This window comes from Grammomys surdaster, unplaced genomic scaffold (genome assembly GCF_004785775.1).
Source record: "Grammomys surdaster isolate TR1022 unplaced genomic scaffold, NIH_TR_1.0 126271, whole genome shotgun sequence".
In the NCBI taxonomy this organism is placed as follows: domain Eukaryota; kingdom Metazoa; phylum Chordata; class Mammalia; order Rodentia; family Muridae; genus Grammomys; species Grammomys surdaster.
The window spans coordinates 7,011,099-7,025,124 of NW_021621071.1; the positions used below are offsets into that span (position 1 = coordinate 7,011,099).

The window sequence follows — 14,026 nt, forward strand, 5'->3', positions numbered from 1 at the left end:
TTTAATCTCTTAACTAGATTTTGTTTTGTTTTGCAAGATGGTGTTTCTCCGTGTAGCCCTGGCTGTCCTGGAACTTTATAGATCAGGGTGGCCTTGAACTCAGAGATCTGCCTGTCTCTGCCTCCCAGGTGCTGGGATTAAGGAGGTACAACACTCCATCTGGCACTCTTAAGTAGATTTTTTTTTGTTAGACATTTAAAAATAAATAAAATAAATAAATAAAAATTTCTTTCCCCTCTTCTTTTTTCTCTCTCTAAACACTTTCATATACCCCTCCTTGCCCTCTTTCAAATTTATGGCCTCTTCTTTTTCCCAGTAATTGTTATTACATGCCTTAATTGTTAGTATACGCCGGGCGGTGGTGGCGCACGCCTTTAGTCCCAGCACTTGGGAGGCAGAGGCAGGCGGATTTCTGAGTTCGAGGCCAGCCTGGTCTACAGAGTGAGTTCCAGGACAGCCAGGGCTACACAGAGAAGCCCTGTCTCGAAAAACCAAAAAAAAAAAAAAAAAAAATTGTTAGTATACACATACATATATAGTCCTAAACATATTTGCTCATTCTTTTTTAAAGTATTTACTTTTATTATGTGTGTGTGTGTATGCACGCATGTGTGTGCGTGTGCCTGTGTGTGTGTAAAAATGGTATGGGTACCATTTTCATGCACAGTACCTTAGATGTCGAAAGACGGTGTGAGATCCCCTGGAACAGGAATCACAGCTGGTTGTGAGCCACCATGTGGGTGTCGGGAACTGACCCCCAAGTCCTCTGCGCGAACAGCAAGTGCTCTTATCCACTGGTCATCTGTCCAGCCTCTTAACTGTTTTAACAGTCTTCCTCGAGTCACTGTCTTCCTTGTGAGTCACAGACCTGTGTTCTGGTTAGAAACCCTTGTCAGGGTGTTTATCTAGCAGCTACTATCTGCTAGACAGTTCTGTGTGGTCCTTATTCTCCCGCTCAGAGCCTTTACGGAAAGCATGCCATGGCTCTGAGCGACTTGAGTCGTACAGAACTCCAGAGCAGAAGTGTGTGAGAGAGTCAGGGGCAGACAGGTGACAATCCTGCGTGACAGGTTCCACCTGTGGCCCGGATGATGAGCTGAAGATAGTCAAAGCAGAGAGCTGTGGGAATTGGGGCCACGTGGGATGGAAAGTTTTTCAGACCGTGAAGGCCAGAGGCAAGAGGCAAGACGTTCAATGAAGTGCAGAGATATCCGCTGACAAATGGGAAGAAATTAGGCTGGAAGGTGCAGGCTGCTAACCTCAGCGTGGCTGGGATTTAGAACTTCATCCTTGGAGATAATGGGAAACTAGTCACAAATTTTAAATTAGGGGTAACAGGATCAAAATCTTTCTTAGAAGCCGCTTCAGGGCTGCTCCTGTGACTCAGTGGGTAAAGGTGTTTGCTGCCAAATCTGATGACCTGGGTTTGATCCTGAGGCTCACATGGTGGGCAGAGAGAACCGGCTCCTAAAAGTCGTTCTCACCTCCTCATGCGCACCGTGGCACACGTGCACCTCTCCAGTAAATATATAACAAAAACTGAAAAGCCACTGTAGACTGGACTCTGGGTGAACTTCTAGAAAGCTAACAAATACTCTGGGTGCCTGATGGCGCTGGGCGCTGGAGAGATTAGAGAGATCAAGAGAAATCGCAAAAGGTAAAAAGTGAGTTCTCGCTGACAATCTAGAACATTCAGAGACAAAGGAAAAGGAAATAATGACAGTTTTCATATCTCAAATGTCTATAAGAATCTAACGTAGCTTTTACATATCAAATGTTTGTAAAAATCTAGTCAAGTAATAAATTATAATTTTTCCAATGTTCCTTTTTTTGCATATTTATTTGCTGATAACTGTTTCGTATTTTGTTTGCTTTGTTTTTCTCCAAGGGTTTCTCTGTGTGGACCTGACTGTCTTGGAACTCTCTCTTTAGTCCAGGCTGCCCTAGAACTCAGAGCTCTGACTCTGTCTCCCAAGTGCTGGAATTAAAGGCATATGTGGGCCACCACTGCCCAGCTTGCATCTGTATCTTTACTGCCAGATTTGTTAATGTGTGTGATGGCTAACTTTGATAGTCCCGCGAGTGAAGAATTGCCATCACCAGATTGACCTGTGCCATGTCAGTGGGGACATTTCCCTGATTGATAATTTGTGTAGGAGGATCCAGTCCTGTGTGGTGGCTTTCACTGTGTTAGGAAGGTAACTAGCTTGAGCTGAGAGCAGCTTTCCTCTGTGGACCCTCTCTTTGCTTCTGCTTTAGTTTCTCCCCCAACCCCCCTAACTCCCCTACCCTCACTCACACCCCCGCTCCCAGCTTCTCTCAGTGATGAACTGTTTTCTGAGGGATCCCTTTCTTCCCCAGTTTGCTTTTGGCCATAGTGTTTATCATGGCAACTGAAAAACAAGCACTCTAGCACACCACTGCTTTTCCTACATCAGTATCTAGCTATTAACATTTGGTGAGGATCCAGAAGAAATTAAAAATATCATATATACACTTATATATTATATGTCCTTATTTCTCCATGGACACTAGAGGGGTGTAATGGTGATAGACAGTACATGCACTGCAAATCCACTAATGGTAATAGGTGTACTTTTTATATTTGAATAATTTTACAGCTGTTGTCAGTTACCAATGCAAACTCATCTATCTCAGATTTGGATGATATGTCTGAATGTAAGTTTAAGAAAATTCAGGACAGACCGGCTCATTGTTCCTTCCTGAATCCCCTCACAGCCAGTAAGATGCACAGGAAGATTCACTCGAGGGTAGAGCAGACTGTCACGAGCAGAGTGCAATTTGTGAATTTATTTGTGAAGCGATACAAATGAAGCACTTGGGGCAAAAGCTGTAGCCAAAGGTCAGTACAGGAAAACAAATGTCTAATATAAGTCTCCTGATGTCAGCCATTTGGAAGTCACCTTTGCAATCTATGTCTTACCCAAAAGAGTGGGCAACTTTAAAGTTTTTGGAGTAGTTTGAACAGTCGAAGGTATCAAATACCACCATATCTGGGGCTTTTGCCTAAAATGATTGCGTGCCAGCATGTGTGCGTGCGTGCGTGCGTGCGTGCGTGCGCGTGCGTGTGTTTGGGGAATAGTTTCATTATTCTTGATTAAGCCTGAGTTCCTTTGTTGAAGGAGAATGGAATGTTAGAGAAGCATATGAAAATCAAGGACCTCTCCTACTTCAGTTTCATTCACAAGCTGAAAAAAATCTAGGCTTAACATCAAATGATAATCACACTAGTTAGCTGGTTAGGTGGTGGTGGTGGCGCGGCGGTGGCTGCTGCTGCTGCACCTTTAAGACCGGCACTCAGGAGGCAGAGGCAGGCAGATCTCTGAGTTCAAGGCCAGCCTGGGTTACAGAGTGAGTTCGAGGACAGCCAGGGCTACACAGAGAAACCAGTTAACAGGAAGCATCTCAGGATCATTTGTTCCAGCTCTTGCTTGGGTGCAATTCCACTTTGTCTGAAGGGGAACTGCAGCAGGGTGACCTTTTACTTAACTGTTTACCGTGCTCTGAAAAAGAAGCCAGATGATCGGAACAAGGAAACAGTTACACTCTGCAGCCCTGAACGTACTGAGCCAGATTTTTGTTTTGACAGTTTTTTCTCCAGTTCTCCCTGGAAAGAAAAGGAAACAGGAAATGGTTCAAATCGATCTTCTTTATGACACGCACACTTCAAAACTCTCCAGAGCCAAAATAATATACAAACAATCCAACACAAGCTACAAGTACATCCAGAAAGCAATAACTCGGTGTGTGCACGAGTGGATTGCTCTTCCCGACATCCTCGGTAGAGCGCAGAACAGGAAACAGTGTTGAGTTCTGCATTACATTTACTTATGGACAAATAGTTTAAAGATATAGCAAAGAAGTAGTAGTGTGGGAAATGTGTGTGTTTTTGTGTGTGTGTGTGTGTCTGTGTGGTTGTGCATGCCCACCATGTGTTCAGAGGACAGAGGAGAATCTCAGGGTTTTTTTTTGAGGCAGGGTCTTTTGCTGGACCTGGAGCTCGCCCAGTTGGCTACACTGTCTATGGGGTTTGGGAAGCAATTTCAGGTTTTCACGCTTGTGAAGCCAACATGTTTACTGAGTTATCTCCTCAGCCCTTGAATGTGGGAACTCTCAGAGTATCCTAAAATAACTCTAGGAATAGAAGTGTGAGATTCCGAGTTTCTTACACGATGGAAGGAGTGTGTTGTTTCACTGAAGCCAAGAACTGCCATTTTTTTTTGTTGTTGTTGTTCATAGATAGACACTGGCCTTCCAGTGTCTGCTCTTAGATGGTGTCAGCGGAAGAGGGGAGCTTAAAGCAGTCCGTCCCCGTCCCCTCCCCCAAACTCCCCAGACAGGGTTTCTCTGTGTAGCCCTGGCTGTCCTGGAACTCACTCTGTAGCCCAGGCTTGGCCTCAAATTCAGAGACCTGCCTGCGTCTGCCTCTGGAGTGCTGGGTTAAAGGAGTATGCCACCCCCGCCCTGCCTAGTTTTCCCCTTTAACAATGAAACCATACCATGAAGTAATTCCTCGTTTATTCTTCACGATCTTCTTTACACAAGTTACGGCAGGCTTGATGTTATTCCTCAGCAAAGCTAGAGGAGAGAGGTGGGGAATGAAAGAGCTGGCACAGGAAATGCGTTTTCAGTTTAGATTTCGTCAGCTTTGCTCACGGAGCAAGCACACCAATACACAATCTCCAAAGTCTGTCATCCTGTGACTGTCGGAGGCACGCTTTTCTTTATACTGTCCCTTTTATCAGGACATTCTCTTTGCCAGGTAATAAAGCCACTGGAAGTTCCGGAATTTCTAACCAACATGGAAGCGTCTCTTTGTACTTCACCCTAACGTAAAACATCCTTATAACTTTCCACTCAGAATTTCTGCAATGAAAGTTTATCTTAGAGAGCTAATAGCGAGATGAGGCAGCGGTTAAGAGCATTTGTTGCTCTTGCAGAGGATGAGGATGCACTCCAAGCGCCCACATGGTGGCTCACAACCCACAGCCATCTAGAGCTGCAGTTTCAGGGCGATCCGCTGCCGCCTTCTGACTTCCTTGGACACCAGGCATCCATGCAGCGCACACACATATGTGCAGAGAAACCATTTGTACACACAAATAAGTCTAAATTTAAAAAAGAAATAGTATGAAAAGTACTTGAACATATATATGCGTCACACTGTCTGAAGTAATTTATAAAAGGGAAAAATGAGAGTAACTTTAGTGCTTAACTCTAATAGCCTGGCCAGCAGACAACAGAGTAAACATACAGTGGAATTTTATTCACGAGTTAAAAGTGATAATTACAGGGGCTGGAGAGATGGCTCAGCGGTTAAGAGCACTGACTGTTCTTCCAGAGGTCCTGAGTTCAGTTCCCAGCAACCACATGGTGGCTCACAACCATCTGTAACGGAGTCTGATGCCCTCTTCTGGTGTGTGTGAAGAGAGCAATGGTGAATACATAAATAAGCCTTAAAAAAAAAAAAAAGAGGGGGCTGGAGAGATGGCTCAGCGGTTAAGAGCACTGACTGCTCTTCCAGAGGTCCTGAGTTCAAATCCCAGCAACCACATGGTGGCTCACAACCATCCGTAATGAGATTGGATGCCCTCTTCTGGTGTGTCTGAAGACAGCTACAGTGTACTCATAAATAAATAAATAAATCTTTAAAAAAAAAAAAGAAAGAAAAAGGAAAAAAATTATCTTGTAACTGCTACATTTTCTTTTGTTAGAAACTTGATCCTTATATCTGTATTTATTGTAGATTATTGTACAATGCTACATGTCCCAAAAGCACATTAACAAGATTTAAAATTGAATGTTCTCTTCTGGTAATTTTAACATTTAATCATTTAACGACTGTTTGATTTGAACATTTAAATATTTAACAATGTCAGTGCTGATGTGTATTTCGGGAGCTAACAGGCTCAGGTACTTTCTTTCCAATATGCATCAGGGTTAACATCCCTGGACTGTGGTTGTTGTTTTTCTTACAAGAAAAAGTCAGTTTCTCAAATCTACAAAACCATACTTTAATTTTCCAGGGGTGACAACCATTATCAAGTAGAATGGTTTTTTTTTTTTAAATACAAACTAAAGAACTTAGAAATAAAATTGGAAATGTTTTGAATTCACTTTAAAACTGCTCAAGGCAAAATATTAAGAATTATTTAAAATCTGTAGTCACATGGACATTTATTATACTAATATCTAATTTTCTGTGTTTTATGAGCATTTGACATAAAAGGACATAGAGTCAATTTATCCCTGAACTACCCCTAAGGGAATAGGAGGATTTCTTTCCTTTTTTTTTTTTTTTTTGGTTTTTCAAGACAGGGTTTCTCTGTTTAGCTCTGGCTGTCCTGGAACTCACTCTGTAGACCAGGCTAGCCTCAAACTCTCGAACTCAGAAATCCACCTGCCTCTGCCTCCCCAGTGCTGGGATTAAAGGCGTGCGCCACCACCGCCCAGCTGAGGATTTCTTTATTAATGTGTTATTCTAAACCAAAGGGTAATAAGAGTAATTAGGCCATTTAGAACACATTCATAAAATCATCCCAGAAACATCTGAGTGTTAAATCACCATCGTTTTATGATACCAAGGGTTTGTTCATTTTTTTTTCCTTGACTGAGGACAGCACTCAGGATTTCAAGAAAACAAGTCAAGGCTCCACGTGAGTGTCACCAGGCCCTCAGTTCTTACTTGGGGGGAAATTTTGGGGGACAATAATTGCTACTTAGAGGTTAAGATGGTATGCTTCTAGGTCTGTGATGAACCCAAAGTTAAACTGCCATCGGTACTGAATGTCTTTCTTGTAAGCATCACCAGAGAGTCCGGTGATATCTTACAGTATCCTCTTGTCTTACCTCTGCAGGATATCCGACAGAAATTCGTTGCTCCTGGGGTTTTGCCGTCATTACACCAGTATCGGCTACTGATCTGAAATATCCCATAGCTGGTGCTTTGGTCTTTAATATGGAATCTTGTAGCTTGTGTGTTATAACCACTCTCCGATTTGACCAAACACGTCCCTGAGAAGAAATTATTTTATTAATAAGTAGTAAGTTCAAATGAAGTACTCTGTTCATCCTTTAGGTAGCCGATGGTACGTTTATGAATAACTTGCTTTGTAAGTCTAGAGATATAGTAACTTATAACATGTCTTAATACTTTAGTGTCAGCCGGGCGGTGGTGGCGCACACCTTTAATCCCAGCACTCGGGAGGCAGAGGCAGGCGGATCTCTGAGTTCGAGGCCAGCCTGGTCTACAGAGTGAGTTCCACGACAGCGGGGGCTAAAAAAAAACCCCTTTTCAAAAAAAAAAAAAAAAAAAAAAAAAAAAAAAAAAAGCAAGAAAAAAAAGAATACTTTAGTGTTTTTTGCTAGGTTTTCAAGTTTGTGTGTGTGTGTGTGTGTGTGTGTGTGTGTGTGAGAGAGAGAGAGAGAGAGAGAGAGAGAGAGAGAGAGAGAGAGAAATATAGTGGCTAGTGGACAGCTTTGGAGTCAGCTCTCTCCTCCTACCGTTACCTGGGTTCTAGGGCTCATACTCAGTACACTGGGCTTCTGTGGCAAGTGTGTTTACCAGTTTAACCAGTGAGCTGGCTTCTCTTTTGCTCAGTGTGTTTCCCTGGCTACTTTCCTGGACGCCAGTTAACTTTCTACCTTGGCCTCTTTGAGTAGTTGAGATTACAGTTGAGGGCCTCCATTTGTGGGTCAAAACCTTTGTTTTGTTTTTGTTTTTTCAAGACAGGGTTTCTCTGTATAGCCCTGGCTGTCCTGGAACTCACTCTGTAGACCAGGCTAGCCTCGAACTCTCAAATTCAGTAATCCGCCTTCCTCTGCCTCCCAAGGGCTGGAATTAAAGGCGTGCGCCACAACCGCCCGGTCAAACCTTAGCTTTAAGGGGCCCTGGGAGAATGTTTTTGTAATGTAAGTAATTTTTGTGATAATAAGCAAGGTAAGGTGTTTCTGAAATTACTAAAATAGTGTCTCCTCCGTTTCTTTTACGCTCAGCACCCCCTTTCTGATCGATCATTCCTCCCCAGGCATGTTCTGTAGTGGCATTTCTCAGAAGGTAGAAAGCCGAGGACACTCACAGTTTGCCAGGCTGATTCCTTGGAAGTCAGCTAGTCCAAGTCTTCTTAGACTTCTGACCATAGCACACTGGTTAAAGACCTTGCCCTGGACCGTGATGGAGAGCAGGAGGAGCCACAGAGTAAGGAGAGTCAGGAGAACTTTCATGTTGCCTGGGAACCACCTCCGAAACTGCCCAGAGCAATCAGGCCCCAGTATTTAAGTATCTCTTAACCCCCTTCATCCTCTACTGGTTTGGGGACTCTACCTTTTGAGCTTCATGCAAAGCAGGAAGTTCTTATTGATCCACAGACTTCAAAAGCATTTTTCCCCCAGTGTTTGAACTGAGATATTCTGATATAGAGAGAACGATGAAATGATATCGTTCAAAGTCTTGGCTCACCAAGAACCGGGAGCTAGCCCTGCTTCCATAGCGAGAAGCTCGTTCTGCTTCATCTTGAACGTCAGCAATAGAAAGAGAAACAAAGCGGTGACGTTTCACTGCTTAGAATACAGTGTGATTGCAAATCAACGGTCTTTGAAAATGAAATTGCTTTGTGTGCATTTGCCATTTTGCATTCGTCTTTTTCACTTAACATCTTACGCAGGCCTTCCCTCGAAATGAATCTCTAAGTATTTAGTGTGCTATGACTCTGCTTTGTCAGTTTCCTTTTCTAGACTTTCTTGATTGTATTATAAATTTTGAATTGTTGTAAATCGGCACTTTGGTTGTGTTTTGTTTTTTGTTTTTGTTTTTCTGAGACAGGGTGTCACTGTGAAACTCTGGCTGGTCTGGAAACTGCTATGTAGACCAAGGTGTCCTTGAACTCTTCCACCTCCTGAATGTCGGTATTAAAGACATATGATACCAGGCCCAGCAAAGAGGTGTTTGGTTTTTTAAGTTGCTTATTTATGTCATCTCCTAGCATAAGCAAAGGGACAGAAAATCAGTAGACTGGTCACCATTCGATATAAGCCAAGGTGAGAGTAAAGCCCTGTATGCTTTCTGGTTTACACCAAGAGCGATAATAGCGTGAACCAGTGCTGGGGGTCAAGCTGGGGTTCTCTCTATTCATCTTTGTAGCTGGGTGAAGTGGAGTCACATGGAAGTTATGAAAGAGAGACAGAGAGAGAGAGGAGAGAGAGAGAGAGAGAGAGAGAGAGAGAGAGAGAGAGAAACAAGTCAACAAGCCTGGTCCTGATGCAGAGATAGAAATAGTGATGTACTTGGATCCCTTGTGTTCTCAACAGTGTAACTTCAGGAAGAGCCTCAGCATGCTCACCCCTCAGGGCAGTGTGAGGGAGGAGATATGAGGGCCTTCTGTATCAGAGCCGAGGCCTCCTAGGTAAGTCAAGAAGATACACCTAACAGTCAAGAAACCTAGGTACTATCGCTGTCGCCATTTTGGACCTGGACCCATAAAACAATAGCTTTAAGTATAAATAGAGCACATGTAAACAACTTTCCAAATATCTTATGCACAGAGTCTTGTCTCCCTCTTCCCAAATGCATTTTCATGTTAGAACGTAAAAGGTTTGCAATGGGACTTTGAAAATTCAAGGGACCGAAACAAACACAAGCAGCCGAGCATTGCCTTCAGAAGCCACCAACTTGGGGAGCTGTGTACATTCTTTAACACGGCCAGAAACCCCTAAATAACCATGCCCAGGATTTGCCTCAGAAGGAAGCTCTGGAGCCATACAAAATACCAATTTTATAGTTAGTTCTAGTCTCCAACCATGGGAGATGCCCCCTGCTTGGCCCTAGAGAATGCCAGTTTGTGGGATGGAGAGATGTCTCAGCTGTTAAAGGCTAAGATCACAACCAAAAAAAATATAAGAGAATACTAGTTTTGGCTCCAAGTCATTATTTGCACATCACAATCAATGCCACTTTTTTTTTTTCAGGTTGATTTTGAAAATAAATACTAAGATGGCTTTGGGGCATTCAAAATGACAGAAACCAGATAAAGTTCACTGGCTGATCGCCTTTGTGCCCTTCCTAACCCAGTGCACAAGATCATATCATTGTTATCTGTACGGCTTTGTTCATTTTTATTTTACCTCAAACATTTAAACAAGAATGAACTTGACCTTCTGGGATGGAATAAGAAAATATTTGCTTAGCATCCAGAGCCAAGATGCTATCAACCATTCAATGGGACTATTTCAGAGAGCAGGGGTGAATCTAATCTCAAAAGTTATTTCTCACAGTGCAGGTAGTGACACTATTCAGTTATAATTTCTGCTTTGTTTGAAATAGTGAGTAAATGACTTAAAAATAAAACAGCAAGCACACACAATTGAGAGCAGGGAGCTCACTTGCCTTTTGTAGAATCTATGCCTTTTGATAAGTTACCCTGCACCTGTAACTAAGAGTCAAGCTGAGCTGGAGAAGCGCTGCCTGGAGCTGATTGTTTACATAAGCTGCTTTTAAAGGGGCCATCGGCTTTTTAGTTTCTACTATAATGAACCTGATGGTTGTTTTTCCTAGAAAAATCTCTGTGACTGTTTTTTTGGGTTCAACAAGTGACAAGGTACTTTTCTCTTGAAATAACAGCTAGAAAAAGTAAGAAAATTTTGTTTAGTCTAAATATATAAAATGTGTAGCCACTTCATTTTTGTTTCTGACTGGTTTTAAAAGTATAAATATGTTCTGCATGTCTTGGTTATAGATTATTGGTCTATAAGTTATTGGGTATGATTAAAAAATGATAACTTGCGGGGCAGTGGTGGCGCACGCCTTGAATCCCAGCACTTGGGAGACAGAGGCAGGCAAATTTCTGAGTTCGAGGCCAGCCTGGTCTACAGATTGAGTTCCAGGACAGCCAGGGCTACACAGAGAAACCCTGTCTCGAAAAACCAAAAAAAAAAAAAAAATTATAACTTCGGTAACAGAAAGCTAGCTTAAAACTGGTAACCCAGGGCTGGAGGCATTCAGAGATAAGATGTACAAAGATGGGATTTAAAACAATGTCTCTATAATGAGGTATTAAAAGCTGCACTATCATACATTCATATATAAGAACTGACAGCCAAACTTGATAAGATGAAAGGTAATGCACGTGGTGTTGATTTTAGAAAAATAGATTGTTTGCATTTTTTTTTTTTTTTTTTTTTTAGACAGGGTTTCTCTGTGTAGCCCTGGCTGTTCTGTAACTCACTCTGTAGACCAGGCTGGCCTCCAACTCTGGAACTCAGAAATCCACCTGCCTCTGCCTCCCAAGTGCTGGGATTAAAGGCATGCGCCACCACCGCCCGGCTGTTTGTATTGTTAAAAATTGGTTTTGTTTCCCAAAATTATGGTTATATTCTAATATTGCAAAAAGAAACTTTTCCCTCCCATCCTGGGTCCTGTAGTTGGTGTCCTTCTCCTTTTGGCTTTCAGCCCTTGGGCCTTTAATAGACTAACTGGCTTTATAAAATAACAAATTAAGCCAGGCAGTGGCGGCACATGCCTTTTAACCCAAAACTCATGCAAATTAAATAAAAAGGGAGGAGAACGCCCAGCTTCTATGAAATTCCCCCAAACACATCCCCTTCCCTGCCTGTATAAATTGCCTGAGAAAATACAGTTCGATGGACCTTGATCAGAAAATTTGTCTTAGTCCTGTTCTTTGCATCTCCTGTCCCTTCAATTCTCTCCCCTTTTCTTTTAGGGTACCCTGTCCAAGACCCCACAGGCCGGGGCATACTCAGAACCTTGTTAGAAGAAGTGCACTGGACACAGTGCTCTAACTCTTCCAGTTTACCTAAAAATACTCAGGAAAATCAATAACAATGAAAACACACACACACATACACACACACACACACACACACACACACACACACACACGAGATGTAGCCCATAGGAAGAACAGCAATACCAGATGTGGGGAAACAAATCCCCAAGTGCCCACAGAGGGAGAAACTGGCAGAGCAGTATGGATCTTGCCCTACAACTTGGAAAACAGAGAATCTGGAGGTAGCCCATGGACAGCAGGATAGGTTAGAGGTCTGTCTGTGAAGTCATTTATATGCCACCATCTTCTTTTCCGGGAGGGAGAAGAGGCTGCTGGCTCTTCTGAGCCCCAGAGGAAGAATGGGATAGTCACTCTTTGGAGAGAATGAAGTGGACACTCGAGGCACGGCTGAGGAGCCGGGTTGTAGCTTGGTTGGTAGAGTACATTCTAGCACATGTAGTTCCCAGGCTGCTGTAGTGTGGCTTTCTCCTCCAAGCAGAAAACGATCGTTATCTTGGTATAGAGAATATATTTGTTAGCCTTGGCAATGGGTGGAGTAGAATAGTACAGAACAGCCAGGCAGTGATAATAGAATTGTCAATATTTCTTAGAAGGTAGAGGAAGGGAGAAGCTGGGAGCCTCATCATGGATTCTAACCATCATTCCCTTCTGCTCTCTCCCAACTGCTGGTGATCTTGGGTGATGCTTGGATATAATACATGTTTGCTGACAGGGGAAACTCCATGACGCAGCTTCTGTGATGTGGTCCTTTACGACGGGGATGGACTGCAGTGATGCAGCTGGATGTTTTAGGTTATTTGTGATTCTGTAAGTGTTCTCTTATTTACATTCTGTAAGTAAACTCAGTATTCTCATTGGTTCAGTGAGCTGAATGTGGGTGAATTGTTACTTTGATCTATTGTCGGTACCGAATACGGGTCAGTAGACCTTTGTTCACATTCTCCCATACAAAGAAACACCAGTACAGAGAGGCAGGGCGGCTAAAATCAGAGTTATGGTGCCATAATCCAAACGGGGGGATAAAATAAAAACCTGCATTCTGAGCCCTGAGCTAGGATCCTTTCCAACATGCCCCTCTGGAGCAACTTAACTGTTGCCCGTCATAGTTACCTCTAAGCAGGACTCAATACAATCATCTCGAGGGGGAGAAAAGACCAGTGATGCTAATGCCTGCGACTGCCAATGGCTAGCTCCACTCATTTGCCTCTGATGTGACCTACTCAGGTCATAGGTCTTCCATTTAGCCTCTCAGTGTTTAAGGCTATATAAAATCAACCAAAAACTGTCACATACTTTCCAAAAGCCATTAGTATGAAAGACAGGTCGAAGCAAGCGTTTAGAAAGGAGAACTCAGACAACAGGAACTCAGGAAACAAAAGATGAAGCATGACCCATAATGTATATTTCAGAGATAAAGAAAAATCACATCCATGGCACAAGCTTGATGCTGCAATATAATGCTATAAAAAATGACTGGAAGAAATAATATAAGTTATATTATACATTCAAAATGCATTAGGAACACATTTTATAGGAGAGCTAAGAGATGTTCTACAACTCACTTTTACATGAGGCTCAGGGCAATGGCAAAAAGCCACCTGAAGGGAGCACAGCTACTGGGGAAACTGAGAAAGCATGCATTGATGTGTTAGGAACCAGTGAGCTCAGGAGAGAAGCCTACTGAGTTACGACCTCAGCTCAGCACTAGACACTCAATGTCCATCTCAGGCACAGACTAGATCTAGTCTGAGTTTTCCCTGTGTTGGTTTCTTGGGGGTGGGTGTTGGGGGGTGTTAACTGTAGCTTCTTGAGAAACTTGGAAATTCCTGCACAGGGAATGGTGGCTTTTTGTTTGTTGGTTGGTTTATTCAAAAGGACCATTACCACCGCCCCACTCAGAGACAAGATTGATAAATTAGAAAAATGGCCTGAAATCTCCATTCACAATGAACAGGTTCATTCCTAGTTTGTTTTTTTTTTTTAAGATTTATTTATTTTATTTATGAGTACACTGTAGCTGTCTTCAGACACACCAGAAGAGGACATCGAATCTCATTATGGATGGTTGTGAGCCATCATGTGATTGCTGGAATTTGAACTCAGGACCTCTGGAAGAGCAGTCAGTGCTCTTAACCGCTGAGCCATCTCTCCAGCCCGTTTTTTTTTGTTTGTTTGTTTTTTTTTGAGACATGGTTTCACTGTGT

At 42.8% G+C, this 14,026-nt stretch overlaps 1 protein-coding gene across 1 annotated transcript; it reads right to left on the reverse strand.

Annotated features, from left to right (window-relative positions):
• Window positions 1-3,561: 3,561 nt before the first annotated feature.
• Window positions 3,562-8,244, reverse strand: LOC114613660 (lysozyme C-like). Its single transcript, XM_028759002.1, has 4 exons — window positions 8,100-8,244; window positions 6,871-7,035; window positions 4,521-4,599; window positions 3,562-3,628 (listed from the first exon to the last, which is right to left on the reverse strand). Exons 1-4 carry the CDS (start codon window positions 8,242-8,244, stop codon window positions 3,562-3,564), a joined length of 456 nt encoding a protein of 151 aa, XP_028614835.1.
• Window positions 8,245-14,026: the final 5,782 nt, after the last annotated feature.

Excerpts from the sequence above, each read along its gene's own strand:
- LOC114613660 (XM_028759002.1), bottom strand. The coding sequence starts at position 8,244 with ATGAAAGTTCTCCTGACTCTCCTTACTCTGTGGCTCCTCCTGCTCTCC. Across the intron at positions 7,036-8,099 it reads AGGAATCAGCCTGGCAAACT|GGACGTGTTTGGTCAAATCG; the intron begins GTGAGTGTCCTC and ends ATTTCTTCTCAG. Across the intron at positions 4,600-6,870 it reads CTGTCGGATATCCTGCAGAG|CTTTGCTGAGGAATAACATC; the intron begins GTAAGACAAGAG and ends TCTCTCCTCTAG.